This window comes from Anneissia japonica, unplaced genomic scaffold, assembly GCF_011630105.1.
Source record: "Anneissia japonica isolate Jap-2015-1 unplaced genomic scaffold, ASM1163010v1 scaffold3782_len1007564_cov172, whole genome shotgun sequence".
Classification (NCBI taxonomy): domain Eukaryota; kingdom Metazoa; phylum Echinodermata; class Crinoidea; order Comatulida; family Comatulidae; genus Anneissia; species Anneissia japonica.
Window position 1 is genome coordinate 895,273 of NW_022716546.1, and position 15,223 is coordinate 910,495.

At 34.3% G+C, this 15,223-nt stretch overlaps 2 protein-coding genes across 3 annotated transcripts in view; one reads left to right on the forward strand and one right to left on the reverse strand.

The window, feature by feature from the left end:
• Nucleotides 1–3,656, reverse strand: part of LOC117109743 (discoidin domain-containing receptor 2-like) — an 8,318-nt gene extending 4,662 nt beyond the window's left edge. Inside the window, exons 1-3 of the mRNA XM_033252152.1 lie at nucleotides 3,484–3,656; nucleotides 2,373–2,674; nucleotides 779–917 (exon numbers count right to left, since the gene is read on the reverse strand). Of these exons, the coding sequence (XP_033108043.1) occupies nucleotides 779–917; nucleotides 2,373–2,674; nucleotides 3,484–3,541 (499 nt within the window). The 5' untranslated portion in view covers nucleotides 3,542–3,656. The remainder of the gene's footprint in view (nucleotides 1–778; nucleotides 918–2,372; nucleotides 2,675–3,483) is intronic.
• A 1,108-nt stretch (nucleotides 3,657–4,764) lies between these two features.
• The window catches only part of LOC117109746 (WD repeat-containing protein 76-like), a 25,157-nt gene continuing 14,698 nt past the window's right edge, over nucleotides 4,765–15,223 (forward strand). The window contains exons 1-4 of one of the 2 annotated variants that reach the window (XM_033252155.1): nucleotides 4,765–4,939; nucleotides 10,776–10,922; nucleotides 14,011–14,165; nucleotides 14,352–14,469. In XM_033252155.1, coding sequence (XP_033108046.1) covers nucleotides 4,865–4,939; nucleotides 10,776–10,922; nucleotides 14,011–14,165; nucleotides 14,352–14,469 — 495 coding nt within the window. In that variant the 5' untranslated portion in view covers nucleotides 4,765–4,864. The remainder of the gene's footprint in view (nucleotides 4,940–10,775; nucleotides 10,923–14,010; nucleotides 14,166–14,351; nucleotides 14,470–15,223) is intronic. The other variant, XM_033252156.1, reaches the window with a different exon arrangement.

Consider the following 15,223-nt stretch of genomic DNA (forward strand, 5'->3'; position numbering starts at 1 on the left):
ATATATATATATATATATATATATATATATATATATATATATATATATATATATATATATACTTATACATGTACCGTATATTGGTCGACACTGAGAAATACGTCTAAGCAGAATGATTACTAAAGTTAAAAGGAATCTTACAAAGGATGTTAAATGTATTACTTTATGGAAGACTAAGAAAATTTCTTACTTCACTTTCACAAAAGATACTACTCTCTATGAGTTCGGTATAGTGTACCATTTTAAATGTTCTGGATGTAACCATGATTATACTGGTAAAACAGATAGGTGTTTTATTACAACATGCTACCTTATCTAACAGTGTAGTTCATAATCACGTTCATACCTATAATTTTCAGTGCAATAGATTTTGACATTTTAGTCTATTGCAATAACTCGGGAATTTGAAATTGAATGACCAGCTGATTTGAAATGTTCGGCTACTGGCTGATCAGGTTTAACAGTTTTGATAGATGAATAATGTTGTGTCATAGATTTGAAGTCAAAGGTCATTAAGGTGTCATTCGTCTTTCTAACAGTATTTGAAAGTGCTACTAGAGGCAAACGATTGTGTCATTTTCAAACAACTTTTTAACTGTACCATGATAAAGCTCACTGATCTGGCACTTCTGACCCAGTTCTGTGGTTAGTTTACTATCGTTATGCTAGTCTTTATGGAAGTTTTGTACATGCTCATATGGGGTAAATCTTACCTCGTCAGAATAAACCAATGCATTCTCTGTATTTGTATCTCAAAATAAGTATTCTATCAACTTACGTGAGCATCCAAGAACTTCAAATCTTAAGCTGCAACGATCATGACAGATGGTTGTATGAATTTGGATAAATTTGGCGCGTACTCTGGATGGGAACATATTTGTTACGGCAGTGTCATGGTCTGAGTTGGCATTAAACACCTTGTTAAAAGAAGTGCAACAAATAGCAAAATAAATACAAGTTCGGCACAATAAATCAAGCGATAGCTGATAAATTATTCATTTGCAGATATGTTTCTATACAGATTAGGAAGACAATATAATCTTAATAATTTACAATTAATTATTATCAATAAAATTAATAAAGTGGTGAAAATATTAATGATAAATATTATATGATAATAGTCATGCTTATTAATTTTCATCGGGTTTCAAATCATAAAAAACAGAACAATGTGTTATAGTTAGCGAAACATTAATTGACTATTATCAATATGAAATACATTATAAATTTGACAGTTAAAAAAAACAAATAGGTTAAAACACTTATTTTACAGCATTCAATTTGATATTGCATGCTTCAGGTGTTTTTAAATGCTAGCCTAGTTTATATTGCATTTCAATGGTACCGGTAATGGATGTAGATGTGGCTCATAGGTCCTAATACTATGTCTCAATACGCTTGAACAAATTTTCAAAAGAAGTTACATAAAAGAGCTAAGAAACAATTAAATAATTAACGTTCAATGGAGAGCTTTTGAGTGCAGGACGACGGTATGGTTTTGGACGTATAAGACGTCAATAAGAAGTCATCTGCGCGTGGGAGAACTTAGCCTGGGTTCCAGGCCCTAATTTTAGGGTACTCACTCTTTTTTGCACTTAGTGCGCGCCATACCTAATTTAATTGGCGTCCCATACTCGATTTCTTTTTTTTTCGAATTAGCTTATTCCGTCTATAAATTAACTTTCTCGTTGGTGGCGCTGTCCAGAATGAGAAAAATAATAAAAAAATAAGAGACTTGTGGCAAGTCTAGGGAGAACTGTGAGTTCTTGTTGTCGATAAGATAACGAGGACACAATTTGGCCCGAATCTGCGGTGTGCAGAGAAGAGAAAAAGTAAATCAGTTCTTGAGTAAAGTCGTCGCACAAATCAAATGATCCCTATTCACCAGCATGAAGAAATAATAAAATATTGTCCGTATTTGACTGGTTTCTTTACGTTAAAAACGATTTTTCGTTGAGTATTATTTTAATTCGGTAGTGCGTAAAGTAGACAAGGAAAAATTAACGCAAACAAGAGTGTGTTAATTTGCAATAATTTATTCACGTGACCAGAACATGGCTGATTGGTCAATTTACCAACAACATTGTGGTAGTATAATTTAGATTAAATTTCAAAAAAATGACAATTTTATTTACCCACATAGAATCGTGGAAATGGTAGGCTAACAGAATCCAAAAACTGCATGAAAATATTTTTTTTTCTTTTTTTTGCAACGAAAAACGTATACTCCCACTAGCCGAAGCAATATTGCTCACGCTAGCGTGTATCGCAGTATCTACGCTGTCATTTCGTTTTGTCGAGTACCATTAGGCACAAGCAGCAGGCGCGGTTCGACGAAGAAAGACCAGTCGAATGCGGCCATTAAAGCTTACTGCAACTGCACCGGCGTCCATGATTGTAGTAAAGGTGTCTCCATCAAGACTGTAGTGAACTTCGTATGAGCGCACCCATTGGGGATAGTCTCCCCGGCCCTGCGTAATCAATCCGGTTACCCATAACGGAGAAGAAAATTCAACTTGAATCCATTGTTGTTGGTTGTTACTACTTATCCATCCCCTGGCATCATTTAGTCGGGCAAGATGAGCCGCAAAGACATGTGAATACTCCGAAGATGCTGTCAGTTTTTCTGAAGGAATTGTTCCATCTTCAAGCCCAAGAGGCTTATTACAGGATTCTAAACAATATTTTAATAACATTTTTGTACTTATTTATTTTTATTTATATCTTTATTATGAATACAAAAATAGTATTATTGGATAAAAAAAAATCGTCCATTGTGGTCCAAAAATATTAAATATAAAATACAGAATAAGAAACAATAAATTAAACATTAATACAATACAAAGAATTCAATTGCAAAACAACGTTAAACATTATTTAATTTTAAAATTTAATTATAATATTCTTTACATTTTTTTGTTGTTGAAATACTTGATTTGAGAGTGTGCTTTGAACTGAAAAAGAAAGTGAATTCCATATTTTAATGGCTGTAATTTTATAGGTGGTAATTTGATGGGAGGGTGGATGGACACCCAGCAGCACGAAAAAAAAAAAACAAAAAAAAAAAACAAGAAAAAAACAGCTGAACAAAGGGCGGATGAACTCCTCGGAGCCAACGGCCAACCATGCCTTAATTTAAGGAGTAGGTTTTTTTAGTTTCATAAAATAACTTAAACTTTCTTTTTTCTCAAAATGTCCAACTCAAAGAGCTGAATCACCAAACGCATAGAGGCTTTTTCGCATGATGCGCTCTAAAAATCCAACTATTATTATTATTTATTAACATAAGGGCATATTTCTCTTACCATGACATCTTTGGCCCATCAACAATTATCACAGTTTATATTCCCTAATTAATGTAGTGGATAGACAAACATAGAACGCGAGGATTGATTCCATTTCAACTCAAAACTAAACACTTCTCTCAGATAATTTCAAATTAGATAAGTAGGTTTATACTTTTTTAAATGAAAATTCACTTACCGGAAGATGAAAATCTGAACAATGTAAGACTGTACACTAAAATCAAGGTTTGAAACATAATTTACCATTTACTAATATCACAATACGTAGTCGTACATCATACAAGACAGTAATACTACCTATTTAGTTTATAGTTTCATCAAAGTTACGGCATTAATGTTACGTTTATCTGCCAACCAACAATCATATCGATATCGGATCGTTAGTTTATAATAGTGCTATATATAGGTTTACTATATACCTACTATATTTCAAAGGACGTTTAATTATTAATGTAAATAACGATTTATAATTAGGTTTTAATTCTTTTGGGAACAGTTAACGATTTTTTTTTCTTTTTATGATGTACGTATATAAATGAACATCGATGATGTAGCCGCTTAATAGACATTGTTGTTGCATGATTGACTTGAGCAAACAATTGTTTGTGCATGGTTTTACACAAACAAATACAGGTTATAAGTATAAAGTCATCTGTAATGTACTAAGTAAATCGATATCTGTATCAAGCCGATACACTCAGTCTCTCGCCGATCGACCGGACTTATTATGCCCAGAGTAATTTCTGCTACCCTAGAAGACAAGTTGTGGTTGCTATGAGTGTCGAAGCTTACAAATAATAGTGTAGTTTTAGCGCACATATCCATCAAATGTAAGATGCTCAGGGCGCTTGATATGTGGACTAAGAACTCGATCATTGACTTTCTTCGCCCCTAAGGGTCCCTTCGTGTCTGTGCTACCCGGCAACCAGGTACCAGCAACTCTCGTCGTCCACCACATGGGTTGTCTGTTCCAGTACACCGGGGTACCGCCCTACTCGTCTCGAAGGATGTACTGGAATAAGAAGAATACTTACCTAATAAAATAGCGTGGTGAAATTTTAGGTGGCCTTGTATCAGACTGTACTTATCGTATTTATAAATATAGTGTAATAATTCAAGTTCATATTTATTGCAATCAATTAAATTATTAGATAAAAAAGTAAACAGTGCTGTAGTGAAAATTAATAAAATAACATTCAAAAGTCGTCAAAAAGATTAAAAAAAAACATACAAGAAAAACACTAAAATCATTGAGAAAATAGAAGCAATTTGCAAGCTACCCATAAAGAAAATACTGCATGTCAGGAGACTGGAGTAAAAGTGAGTAGGCCTACACTATTGTGGTAGCGTTGCATAAAGAATTTATTAAGTGAGTGACTTGTTTAGAAAAGCATCACGATTTGAATACCATCGAATCAAAAATACTCGGGAACAAGATTTGTCTATTTAATGTTACTGGTGGCGCAATGCAAGACAAACAAACTGCGCGGTTAACTGAACAGCGCGAAAGCTTGTTTTTATGAGAAGGTTGTTTTTTGCTTTCATACATTTTATTAATAATGATTGGTATTGTGAATGCAAAGGCAAAACGTAAGCATGTAGATGAAGACATGTATGATCCGAAAAAGAGAAAGGTAACATATGGCCGTTTCACAAATATCTTCTAAGCTACGTTTAATAATAAATTAAACCATAGGCTGCCTAGGATAGGCCAGGCTAGGGCTTAAGCCTACCCGAGGGCTACTTAGGCCTATACATTTCATAGCTAGGCCTTGGCTAGGTCTGGTATAGCTTATAGTAGGCCTTGCTGCCGATACCCTGGTACCTGACTGGCCTGGCTAGCCTAGGCCTAGTAGGCCTAGCCTAGAATTTACATAATATTAAAGGACAGAACTTTATAGGCTATAGGTACCTAGCCTAGCTAGAAACAAAAAAATAGAACTAGGCCTATTTTAAATGTTATGTTCTTCAAACCACTGTGTAAAGAATAAGGCAATCAATTGAAGCATTTCAAGACCAAAATTATGTAAATCGGACCATTATTAGCGAAGATATTGCAAAATTAATGTCGTCTAATTTTGTTGGAGTTAATTCCTTTTGTTTTTATTGTATGAAGTTTGTGTCCCGTACAGTGTAAATATGCCTTATTTCAAGCCATTTTGAATTAAGGAACATTATCATAAACGTACTAAATATTTACAATACTATATGAATATAGGCCCAAGGTCAATACTAAACATCAAAATTTAATAATAATAATAATAATAATAAAATAATAATAAAAATTAATATTATTATTTTTTAAATAAGTAAAATAGACGGGTCAGGCTGAAAAATATATGAATATACAATTAAAAAAACCAATAAAAATTAGTTTTCGACATTATATATATTATATAATATACATACACTTGACAATTCCTGTGATACAAGTTTACGAATGCTAGGCCCAAATCATGGGCTTAGGCACCACTGCAGCTAGCGGGGAAACCATGCTTTCGCCGCGACTAGGCGTAAAAAATTTACGAGGGCGCCCTCACAATTGTCGGGTCTTGGCCTAGGCCCGCTAGGCGACGAAGCAATATATTTTCAGTAATCTATAACTTTTATTAGCTACGCTAATGTTTCGAAAATCTTTCTTACTTTATATTTCAATATCTGGAGAAAACCGACAAGGTAATGAAAAAGCTTGTAAAGAACTTCTAATATTCTTTATAAACGTTGAAACTTTCATAGTACTTAAAAAACTTCTACAGAACCGAATCTCGCGCTTAAAAAAAACATAGCCTTGTTGACATACAGTATTATTAATGGAGGTTGTCTGAAAGTAGTTCGGGTATAATTTAACGATATCAAACTACGTAATACATGTGGGTATCCTATTCTCTGTCGGGAACTATTTCCTATCCCGTTTTCCGTATCGATAATCTAGAGCGCCCTCTATCACTTTTGAGCTTACCTAAGGCGCTAATGCACTTTCGCACTTAAATTTTCATGCTAAAATTTATTTATAGAATAGGCCTAGCTAGGCCTATCTAAATGTTCTTACATTCATAACATATTTATCAAACATCATAGTTAAATCATCAAATTTTGTATGAAACACGCATTTTGTAGAAACACATGCTACATGAATTTAAATTTGTCATGCATTTAGCACAAGTCTAGGCCTATAATGCGTGATAAAGAATAAATATAAAAATGTTAGTAGGAGCTTTTGTGAGAATCAATTCACTGAGAAAAGTTAACTTTTTTGACCAAACTAACTAAGCCAACCACGCACTTTCCATGGCTAGTAGTTCATTGTCCAGGCCTCGAATTTGGGGATTTTATGGGCAAGGCCAAATGGCCTTCGGTATGACTCTGACATGATTTTGAAAGGCACAAAGGCCAAATGGAAAGGCACCAAGGCCAAAATTTCAAGTATAAAAGGGCACCCAAGGCAAAATTTGATTTAGCCTCAGTACTAATTTCTCGCGAGTGCCTTGATTCGTCGTAGCCAGCCTAGGCCAAGCCAAGCTAGGCCTAGCCAAGCCATAGTTGTCAATAGTAATATGACTTTGTTTAGAGTATTAACTATTAATTATCGATTCAATGTTGGAATATACTGCGGCAGTCGGCGATTGTACAAAACAGTCAAATTTCAAGAATTTCGATATCTTTGTGTTGTTCCTCAGTCTGTTGTCATCGGAGAGGAAGCCACAACTCTAAACTGGCCGCGAAAGCTGTTATGACGTAAGATCGCCCAAAGTTAGCTGTGCAGCAAGCACATGTTTACAACCTATACAAAGGCCGTATTCGACTGGTCGTTCTTCGTTAAACCACGCCCACCTGCGCGGCAGTATCATCCTAATCAACGAAGATGACCAGTCAAATAGAAAACTTTTACTCGACAAAACAAAATGGCTGTATAGTTACCGCGATACACGTCGCGTAATCAAGATTGCTTCAACTTGTGGTAGTATGGATTATTCGTAAAAAGAAATATTTTCATCAAGTTTTTATTCTGTTTGCCTACAATAATTTTTTGAATCCATGTTGGTAAATATTATGTTTATTTTATGAAATATAATCTAAGTTATATTAACGCAAATGGGCAATTTCATGGTAGCGGAATCACTATTTTGCTGAACTTTTTAACTTTAATCTAATGTCATATTTACACTCCATTCTAATTCTTGGAATAATTATCATATTTACATAACTATGGAATCCATCTATAATTTCTACCCTAGTTTTTTTTAAAAACCTATCACAATTTTGATATAATATCAAAAAATATGTATGGTAGCGGAAAAACAAAAAAAAATACCCTCTATTTTTACCACTTCACATTTTACTAAAACCCTCTGATTTATGAAAGTGATTTAAAAATTGAATACATCTCAGTTTATCATAATTTAGTGTAGTATTGAATGCAAAACATTGATTTTTAAAAATGTTTATAGTTTTGGAGATATTTATAAAAATATAAGACCATGTCTGGTAGCGGAATCACAGTAGCGGAATGACCATTGATAAAAGTGCAAATTAATATTTATGAAGAACCTTCTTGACTAAATGTAAAATCTTTCACTTTTTATGAAAACAATGCTGAAGCAATTCACTTGGTATTTGAAACAAAATTTATTTTACTTTATCAAGTCTCAAACACAATTATAAAAATTATGAAAATTAATAAAAATATTGGATTGTTTATACTATAATTACCAAAACACAATAACATTATATTTTTAGTCTAGAGTTTGCCTATCTATACTTAAAAACATTCTGAGAAATTTAGTTGTTTAAGTATTTAACTTAATCAAATATATAATATCATTTATGAATTTAATTATGGTGGCGGAATGACAGTAGCGGAATGACATTGGAATATTGCTATAATTTACTGGTGATTCTTAAGTATATTCAAGCCTGTAGCCAGGATTTTGGTAGGGGGGTTCTTTTTGATACTGAAAGGGCACTTGCGAGCACCATTGGCTGGGGCCAGGGGGCTGCCAAGGGCCCCCGATGGGTCGAGGGCCAAAACCCTGGAAGCTCCAGCATTCTAAGCATTTACAGGTGTTATTTAATTGATTTGAGAGGCCATACATTAAAAAAAAATGTATATATTAAAGAGGTAATTTTTTGAGTTGGGAAAAGATAGAAAAAAAAAAAACTACTACTTTAGTACTACAGTACAGTATTGGTAATTTAACAACAGTAGCATGATACAAACTCCAAAGAATCCAGTATGGTTTATTCTTTATTTTTTATTTATATAGCACATTTTTTATGTAGTTTCTGAGAAAAGTACACCTCGCCCTTTTCCCATACCTAAACTTGCATTTGAACAACAAAGTTGATCCAAGCTTTAATTATTGTTTATTTGTATCATTTAACCATTGAAATTTGTTAATCCATTTAATACTTGGAAAAGAAGTTGAATTTTGTTGCTATCTTAGTGGGTAGCATATTTTGGTAGCGGAAATACACGTCATTCCGATACTACATTTGGTAGCGGAATCACGTTTTTTTAAACCTTTATTTCTAAAAATATATAATAAAATTTATTTAAAGCCTATTATTTTCTGATACATCTATCAGTAGTCTATTATCACCTGTACTTTCATTTTTGAAAAATCAATACTTTTGGAGAAATTAAAAAAAAAATCACTTTTTTGGTAGCGGAATCACATAAATTAACCAAATTTTTTTAAAAACAAAAAAAATAATTTATTATTTAAAAATTATAATTTTCACCTTTAAAAATGATAATAGTACCTATTCTTTTGTAAAATAACATGAATTTAGAATTTTCCAACATATACATTCTGCATAATAATTGCATTTAAGTAAGCTATTTTTTACTATATTTTAAAATTTAAAAATACTATGTATTTGGATCATTTTTTTCACATTTCACCATTGAAATACCAAAATATTGATTTTAGATCTTAATTCTATATAAAATGAGCTTTAGTTTGATAACAAACTTGATGGGATTTGATAAGTATGAAAAATTACAAAAAATCACTCTGCATTATGAAATTGCCCAAATGTTGTTAATAAAAAAATCACCAATCGGCCATGTTTCTCCTTGATCACGTGGATAACTTGCGCTGATTAACGCACTCTGGTTTACGTTAATTTTTGTTGTCAACGAATAGTCTATTAATTACGGACCAGTCGAATGAAAATAATACTCAACGAAAATTCGTTCCAAAGAAATGAACCAGTCGAATGATCCCATGTTTATATTGCAATAATCGCTAGAGTAAGACGCATGCGCACACAACGGTAACCACAAAAACAGTTCGTATCAACACACATGGAATTCTCACATATTCTGTTCTGTCACTGCAACCTGGCCTAGGCTTAGGCTTAGGCTAGCTAAGGCGACCTACGTTTTGCGTTCTTACTTAGATTTATTTTACGTGTCAAACGATCTATATTAAGCATCGTGAGGGCACTGAGGCCAAGGCTTCAAAAGGGCAGGCAAGTAGTGGCCGTCGCCGTGTTTCATTTTCAGGGGCACCAATGCCAACTGGGAGGGCACCATCGGCAATGGCCGCGGTATAATTCGAGACCTGATTGTCACAACCAACCGTTGATTATGTGACTGAAACCTAACCGTCACCAGGGTTTCACCCCTGGGCCCCAGCAGTGGCTCTGGGTGCCACATGCCCCCTCCCGCGGACAACTGGTGTAGTCACGCATTTCAAATCTTTCAGGTTCAGGTATGAAACATGTTCACATGATTCAACCACTTAAAAGTACCTCAACAAATATTAAGTACTGTATATCGATTCCATTCTTGCTAGCACGCCGAGCTGCTGTCATTTTGCAATCAGTATTGCCAGAATGTCGGAGTTTACAGTGCAAAGTTTTATGTACTGTAATAAAACATTTATGAAAACTTATTTATTTGCGTTCATACTGTATGTTTTATTTTATTTTTATTTATTTATTTAACAATTAAAATTTACATGAATCTTCAAAATCAGTAACTCAAAATACAATACAAATTTCAAAAAACAAAAAACAAGCAGAATTTTGTGTTTCAATCAATTTAAAATAAAAAGAAATATACTGTATACTGAATTTATTTGAATAAACTACGCCCAAAACGACTAACACTAATGGAAGCAACATCATTCTCAACACATTCTATAAATGCTGTACTTCAGTAGAATTGCAATTTTTATAACATTATATCAATTAGCTTTTATGATCACGAAATAACACATTTTTGGTAGATTTGTAGTTCCTCATTTACAGTAAAATTAAATTTTTTTGAGACATGATCCATTTTTACCAAAAAGAAAACAAATTTCCCACAAATACTGTAAACGCATCTCTAATCACCCACTCAACAATAAACACCCCAATATTAAAGTAAAATATAAAATGAAATAAGGTCTAAATATTGAAATAACTCAGCCATATGGATACCTTTAGATAATCATTTGCCTTTCTTGTTGTGTATAGATTGAGTTGCGAAGATCAAACAGAATTAGAAGGACTGAGGTAGAAGAGAAAAAAGAACTAAAAAGAGAAGAGGAAAATGAAGAACAAGAGAAGGAAAATATCATTGAAGTGATTCAGCCAAAACCCATTGAAGTTCATAGTTCTTATGTTAGTATTGATTTTTTTTTTCATCCTTCTCACTGACTCACTCACTCACTCACTCCTTTCCCTGCAGGGTCATTTCAAGCACATTCGACATGATGGCGGAAATCACCATTTTAGATTTTGTTCGGATTTTCAGGGTTTGGTGTAACATTATTCACTATAAAAAAATATCCAAAATGTTAGCTCGATTGCACCAATTTTTTTCCCAGATGCCGGTGTCTGAAAAAGTTGGTGGCAAGCTTAAGTGCTGCCGAAGTCTCCTAACTTTTCCTCTACAAAGCTAAAATCGCAGTACTTGATTAACTTTTTGTGTACATTCGGCACTCATAATTGCCTAGAAAAATACTTTTTGAATTATCCTCCATCAAAAATGGCTTTCAAAGTGAATGAGACTGTGCTTTCGGTTATTTTTGTTTGCCCATATAAAACAAATTGTAAAATCTGGAAACTCTGACAATATTTTTAATGCATGATGGCTCCGGGAAATATGTAATGATTCCAGAAAATTATGCGATGCCTCTAGAGAAATGCATGATGCCTCTGACTCAGAGTCTTGCATCCCTAAAGCCTGTTACTCACTGCGTGCGTCGCGACAAAGAACACACACGAAGACGTGGACCCAACGGATCGTCTTTTTAATGAGGATCTGTTCAGATTGCCACTGACAATCAGCAGATGGTGTTGCGTCGTCTATCGCTCGCCAGAAGCAAATATTGATTCGTTGTGCGACGGTCATATGACCGTCGGACGACTCAGTGAGTGGCCGACCTTACAGTATATTAAGCAGTTTTCGATTTGCACGTCCACTATGTCGACTGATAACCTACGACGTAGTTTTGATGACTTGCGCATGCGTCAAGTCGACTAACACGACGACTGCCAAATTTGAGAACATGTTCAGCAGAGTTTTGAGGTTCGCTCTCTGACTGAGATAACAAGTAGACGTATGACGTCATATCACTGCAAACTTTTGATTCATGAATGATGGAGGACGATGTCGCGGTGCTTCTTAATTTGGCAAAATTATATTCTACTGGGGATGTTAAAGTAAATAGCATTTCGGTTAAGTTATGTCCTATTTGCAAACTATTATTAGGGATCAAATTCAGTGGATAATTAGGTTAATTAATCAGCCTATTAGCTAGGCCAAGGGAGCCTAAGCCTAGGCTAGGCTAGGCGAGGCCGCCAGCCTTCAGTCAGGCCGGGTGTATCCAGGAAAAAGGATATTGGACAAAGAAGGAGAGGTGCACCCTCAACAGGGAGATTTATGTTTTTACAACTCCCTGCCCTGAATACCCCATGGATATAACATTAAGGGATTCGTGAAGCCGTTGAAGATTTGCAATGTTGACCTGCGTAGACTACAGTACAGTACCTGAGTGTTGAGTAAGATACCACGGCCAGTGTATTCGAATAGCGCGCGCAAACACGGGGAAACCCCAGATCACAAGGTCATAAGTTCACTGATGTGTCAACATGGACGTTCACTTAAATCGAAATGTTCAGATAACCAGTGGACAAGTACAGTACCAGTTGACCAGATTTTCCACTCACATGGACGTGAAAGCCGTCCACGTCCACTTAAATCGAAAAGTCCTTATTGTTAGTTTCAAGTACAGTAGAAACCCTAAATTACGAACCCTGATTTAACGAATTCCCGATTTTACGAACGTAAAATAAAGGTGATGACGTCATAAAAATTTAAGCGATAGATTAATAAAAAAAATCGCTCAAATTGTAACTGTTATTAGCATGCATACAACACAACACACCATACTATACAGTACAATGTAATTCCCAAGTGAAGGAGGCCCTCTAACGGGCCTCTTCAAATTCAGTGTTTTTTATGGCTTCACACATGTGCATGCAACAAATCTTACTTCTCTTTCAAACATCGTTTTCAGCTTTAAAAGTCAACATAGTGCTTGATTGTTTTATTAATTAAATATTATTTAAGTTGTGTTGGAGTAAAATCCACAATCTAGGTATTTAAAGCCCCATTCCTGGCAAAATTTCACTAAAAACTGACTTTTTTTAGAAAATATTCATTTGCATTACTCCAATTATTACAAATCATGGAAAAATATTGGCATGAATTTTAGTTTTACGCAAAAGAATAAAAAAAATGAGAAATACAGACTATTTCTCATAAAATATTACCATTTTCTGGACGAATTCATCGTTACTAGGCAAATTCAGAGGTTGTAGATTGCATCCACTGGAATACTCTCGCTTTTATGTATACTTTTATACAGTCAATAAAGTGCGCCCTCTCTAATGAGATTAGTTTTTGTGCTTCGTATCTCGCACAATGCGGTCGTTCGATTAAGGCTGAGATATGTTTGTTTAAGTGTCGTTTTTTAACAAATGTGAAATAATTCCTATGAAATATTATATTTCACAAGTGTCAATACTAGCAACGGAAAATATCATGTCGGCCGTTTTTATGTGTGATAACAGAACCTAAATCGAGGTAAGGCTAGGCCTAGCCTAGCAGCGCTGGATATGCTAATGTTTTCGGCGCCAACGATATTTCTTCTCACGACCTATCGCAAAATCTAACATGAAAAATTCATCCGCATTTATTTTTTGTGTGGAACACAAAAAATCATTTCAGTCTTATTTTACATTTTTTTCATTCTTAGGAATGTCTAAATTCAGTTAAACTAGCAATTCCGTATTATATTTATAAATCTTTATAACAATACATTATACAAAAATTAGATTTTTCTTAAAAAAAGAAATTTTGCCGGGAATGGGGCTTTAAGAAGGTAAAAACTTCCGATAAAAACAAATTTGTGTAGGGCCTAGAGTTGGATCAGAATGCTTTTAAGCTGCCTACTGCAGGCATATGCCCCCTCAGACTTAGCTGCGTAGGCCTATAGGCCTATCCTAGGCCTAGTTTATGCCAATGTAAATAATACCAGTGCAAATATATAGGAATTTGGGTCAACCCCGATTTTACGAATACCCGCATTTACGAACGGCTCTGGGCCCGTGCTGTACGTAAATGAGTGGTTCTACTGTACCAAAATTCCTGATAACAGATCTACTAAGCTACTCAACACTGTCTGTTTCCACTTTTTTACAGGTGCATACAGAGTTGTCTGATTACGAGAAGTTGAGGCTAAAGAATATCGAAGAAAACCAAAAGTTCTTTGCTTCATTGGAAATTTTTAAAACTAAAGAAGATATGATGATGGGGACTCCTAAAATCAAAAAGCCATCTTCTCGCGGTTTGAAGAGGTAAACCTTTGTATAGAAATTGTTTATTTTTATTTTCCATTCATTGTTTTTTTTTTTACAAAGTGTAGACCTATATTTGACCATTATTTTGATGAAAATGATTTTCTTTTTGAATTGTTTGCGAAAAATATAATGGATAGTACAATAATACTTATTTTTATATTGTTAAATTGTTAATTTTGGTAGCGAGAAGAAGCCAGCAGAACCTATTATTCTACGCCCTCGTTCGCTGAGACTGCAGCGTATTGATCCAAGCGGTGATCCGTTACCAAAAATTGAATTCACTGAACCAGTAGAAGAACATGTAAGTTTATTAGAACTATGTTGGAGCAGCTGGTAGCGGCTGTAATTCAGACTACTGTATACAGTAGAATCCCTATTAAGGGGACACATTTTGGACCAAAAAAAGTGTCCACTTAATAGGGGTGTCCCCTATTCGGGGGATACCACGTGAAATTGTCCACTTAAAGGATTTTGGCATGTTTTCATAACAATGCCATACATTCTTTTTAATTTTATTTGTTATTGACATATTACGGTCACAGTAGAATTACTGAAGAACTAAAAGCAATAATTTGCAATGCAATTACAATACATTTATAATATAAAATAAGCAAAAATGTAATTAAAACAACAGTTCCCAAAATTATTTCACTATGCAGGGTTTGTGACCAAATTCTTTTTTTTTTAAATATTGAGCCTTCTGTTGGATGGATGTAGCATGAATAGAGCAACAACTTGGAATTATGGGTGCATGTTATTTTATGGATTAGAATTGTATACATGCGAACAATGAAGAAAAAGAATTGACAAGATTGGTTTATTCGAATTAATACATGCAGTAGACCTATACTGATATTCACTATAAGGATTCAGGGGAGAAAATTCTGGTTATTGTTCAAAGTATAAAGTTGAATGAGTTATTTTTATTTTGAGACAGTTGTACAGTAGTTTTCATGGTACAATGAAAAAAAAAAATTAAGTGTTCCTTTAATAGGGTTTATTTGACCATTTGGCACACTCAGAAAGTGTCCCTGTCCCCTTAATAGGGGCTGGCC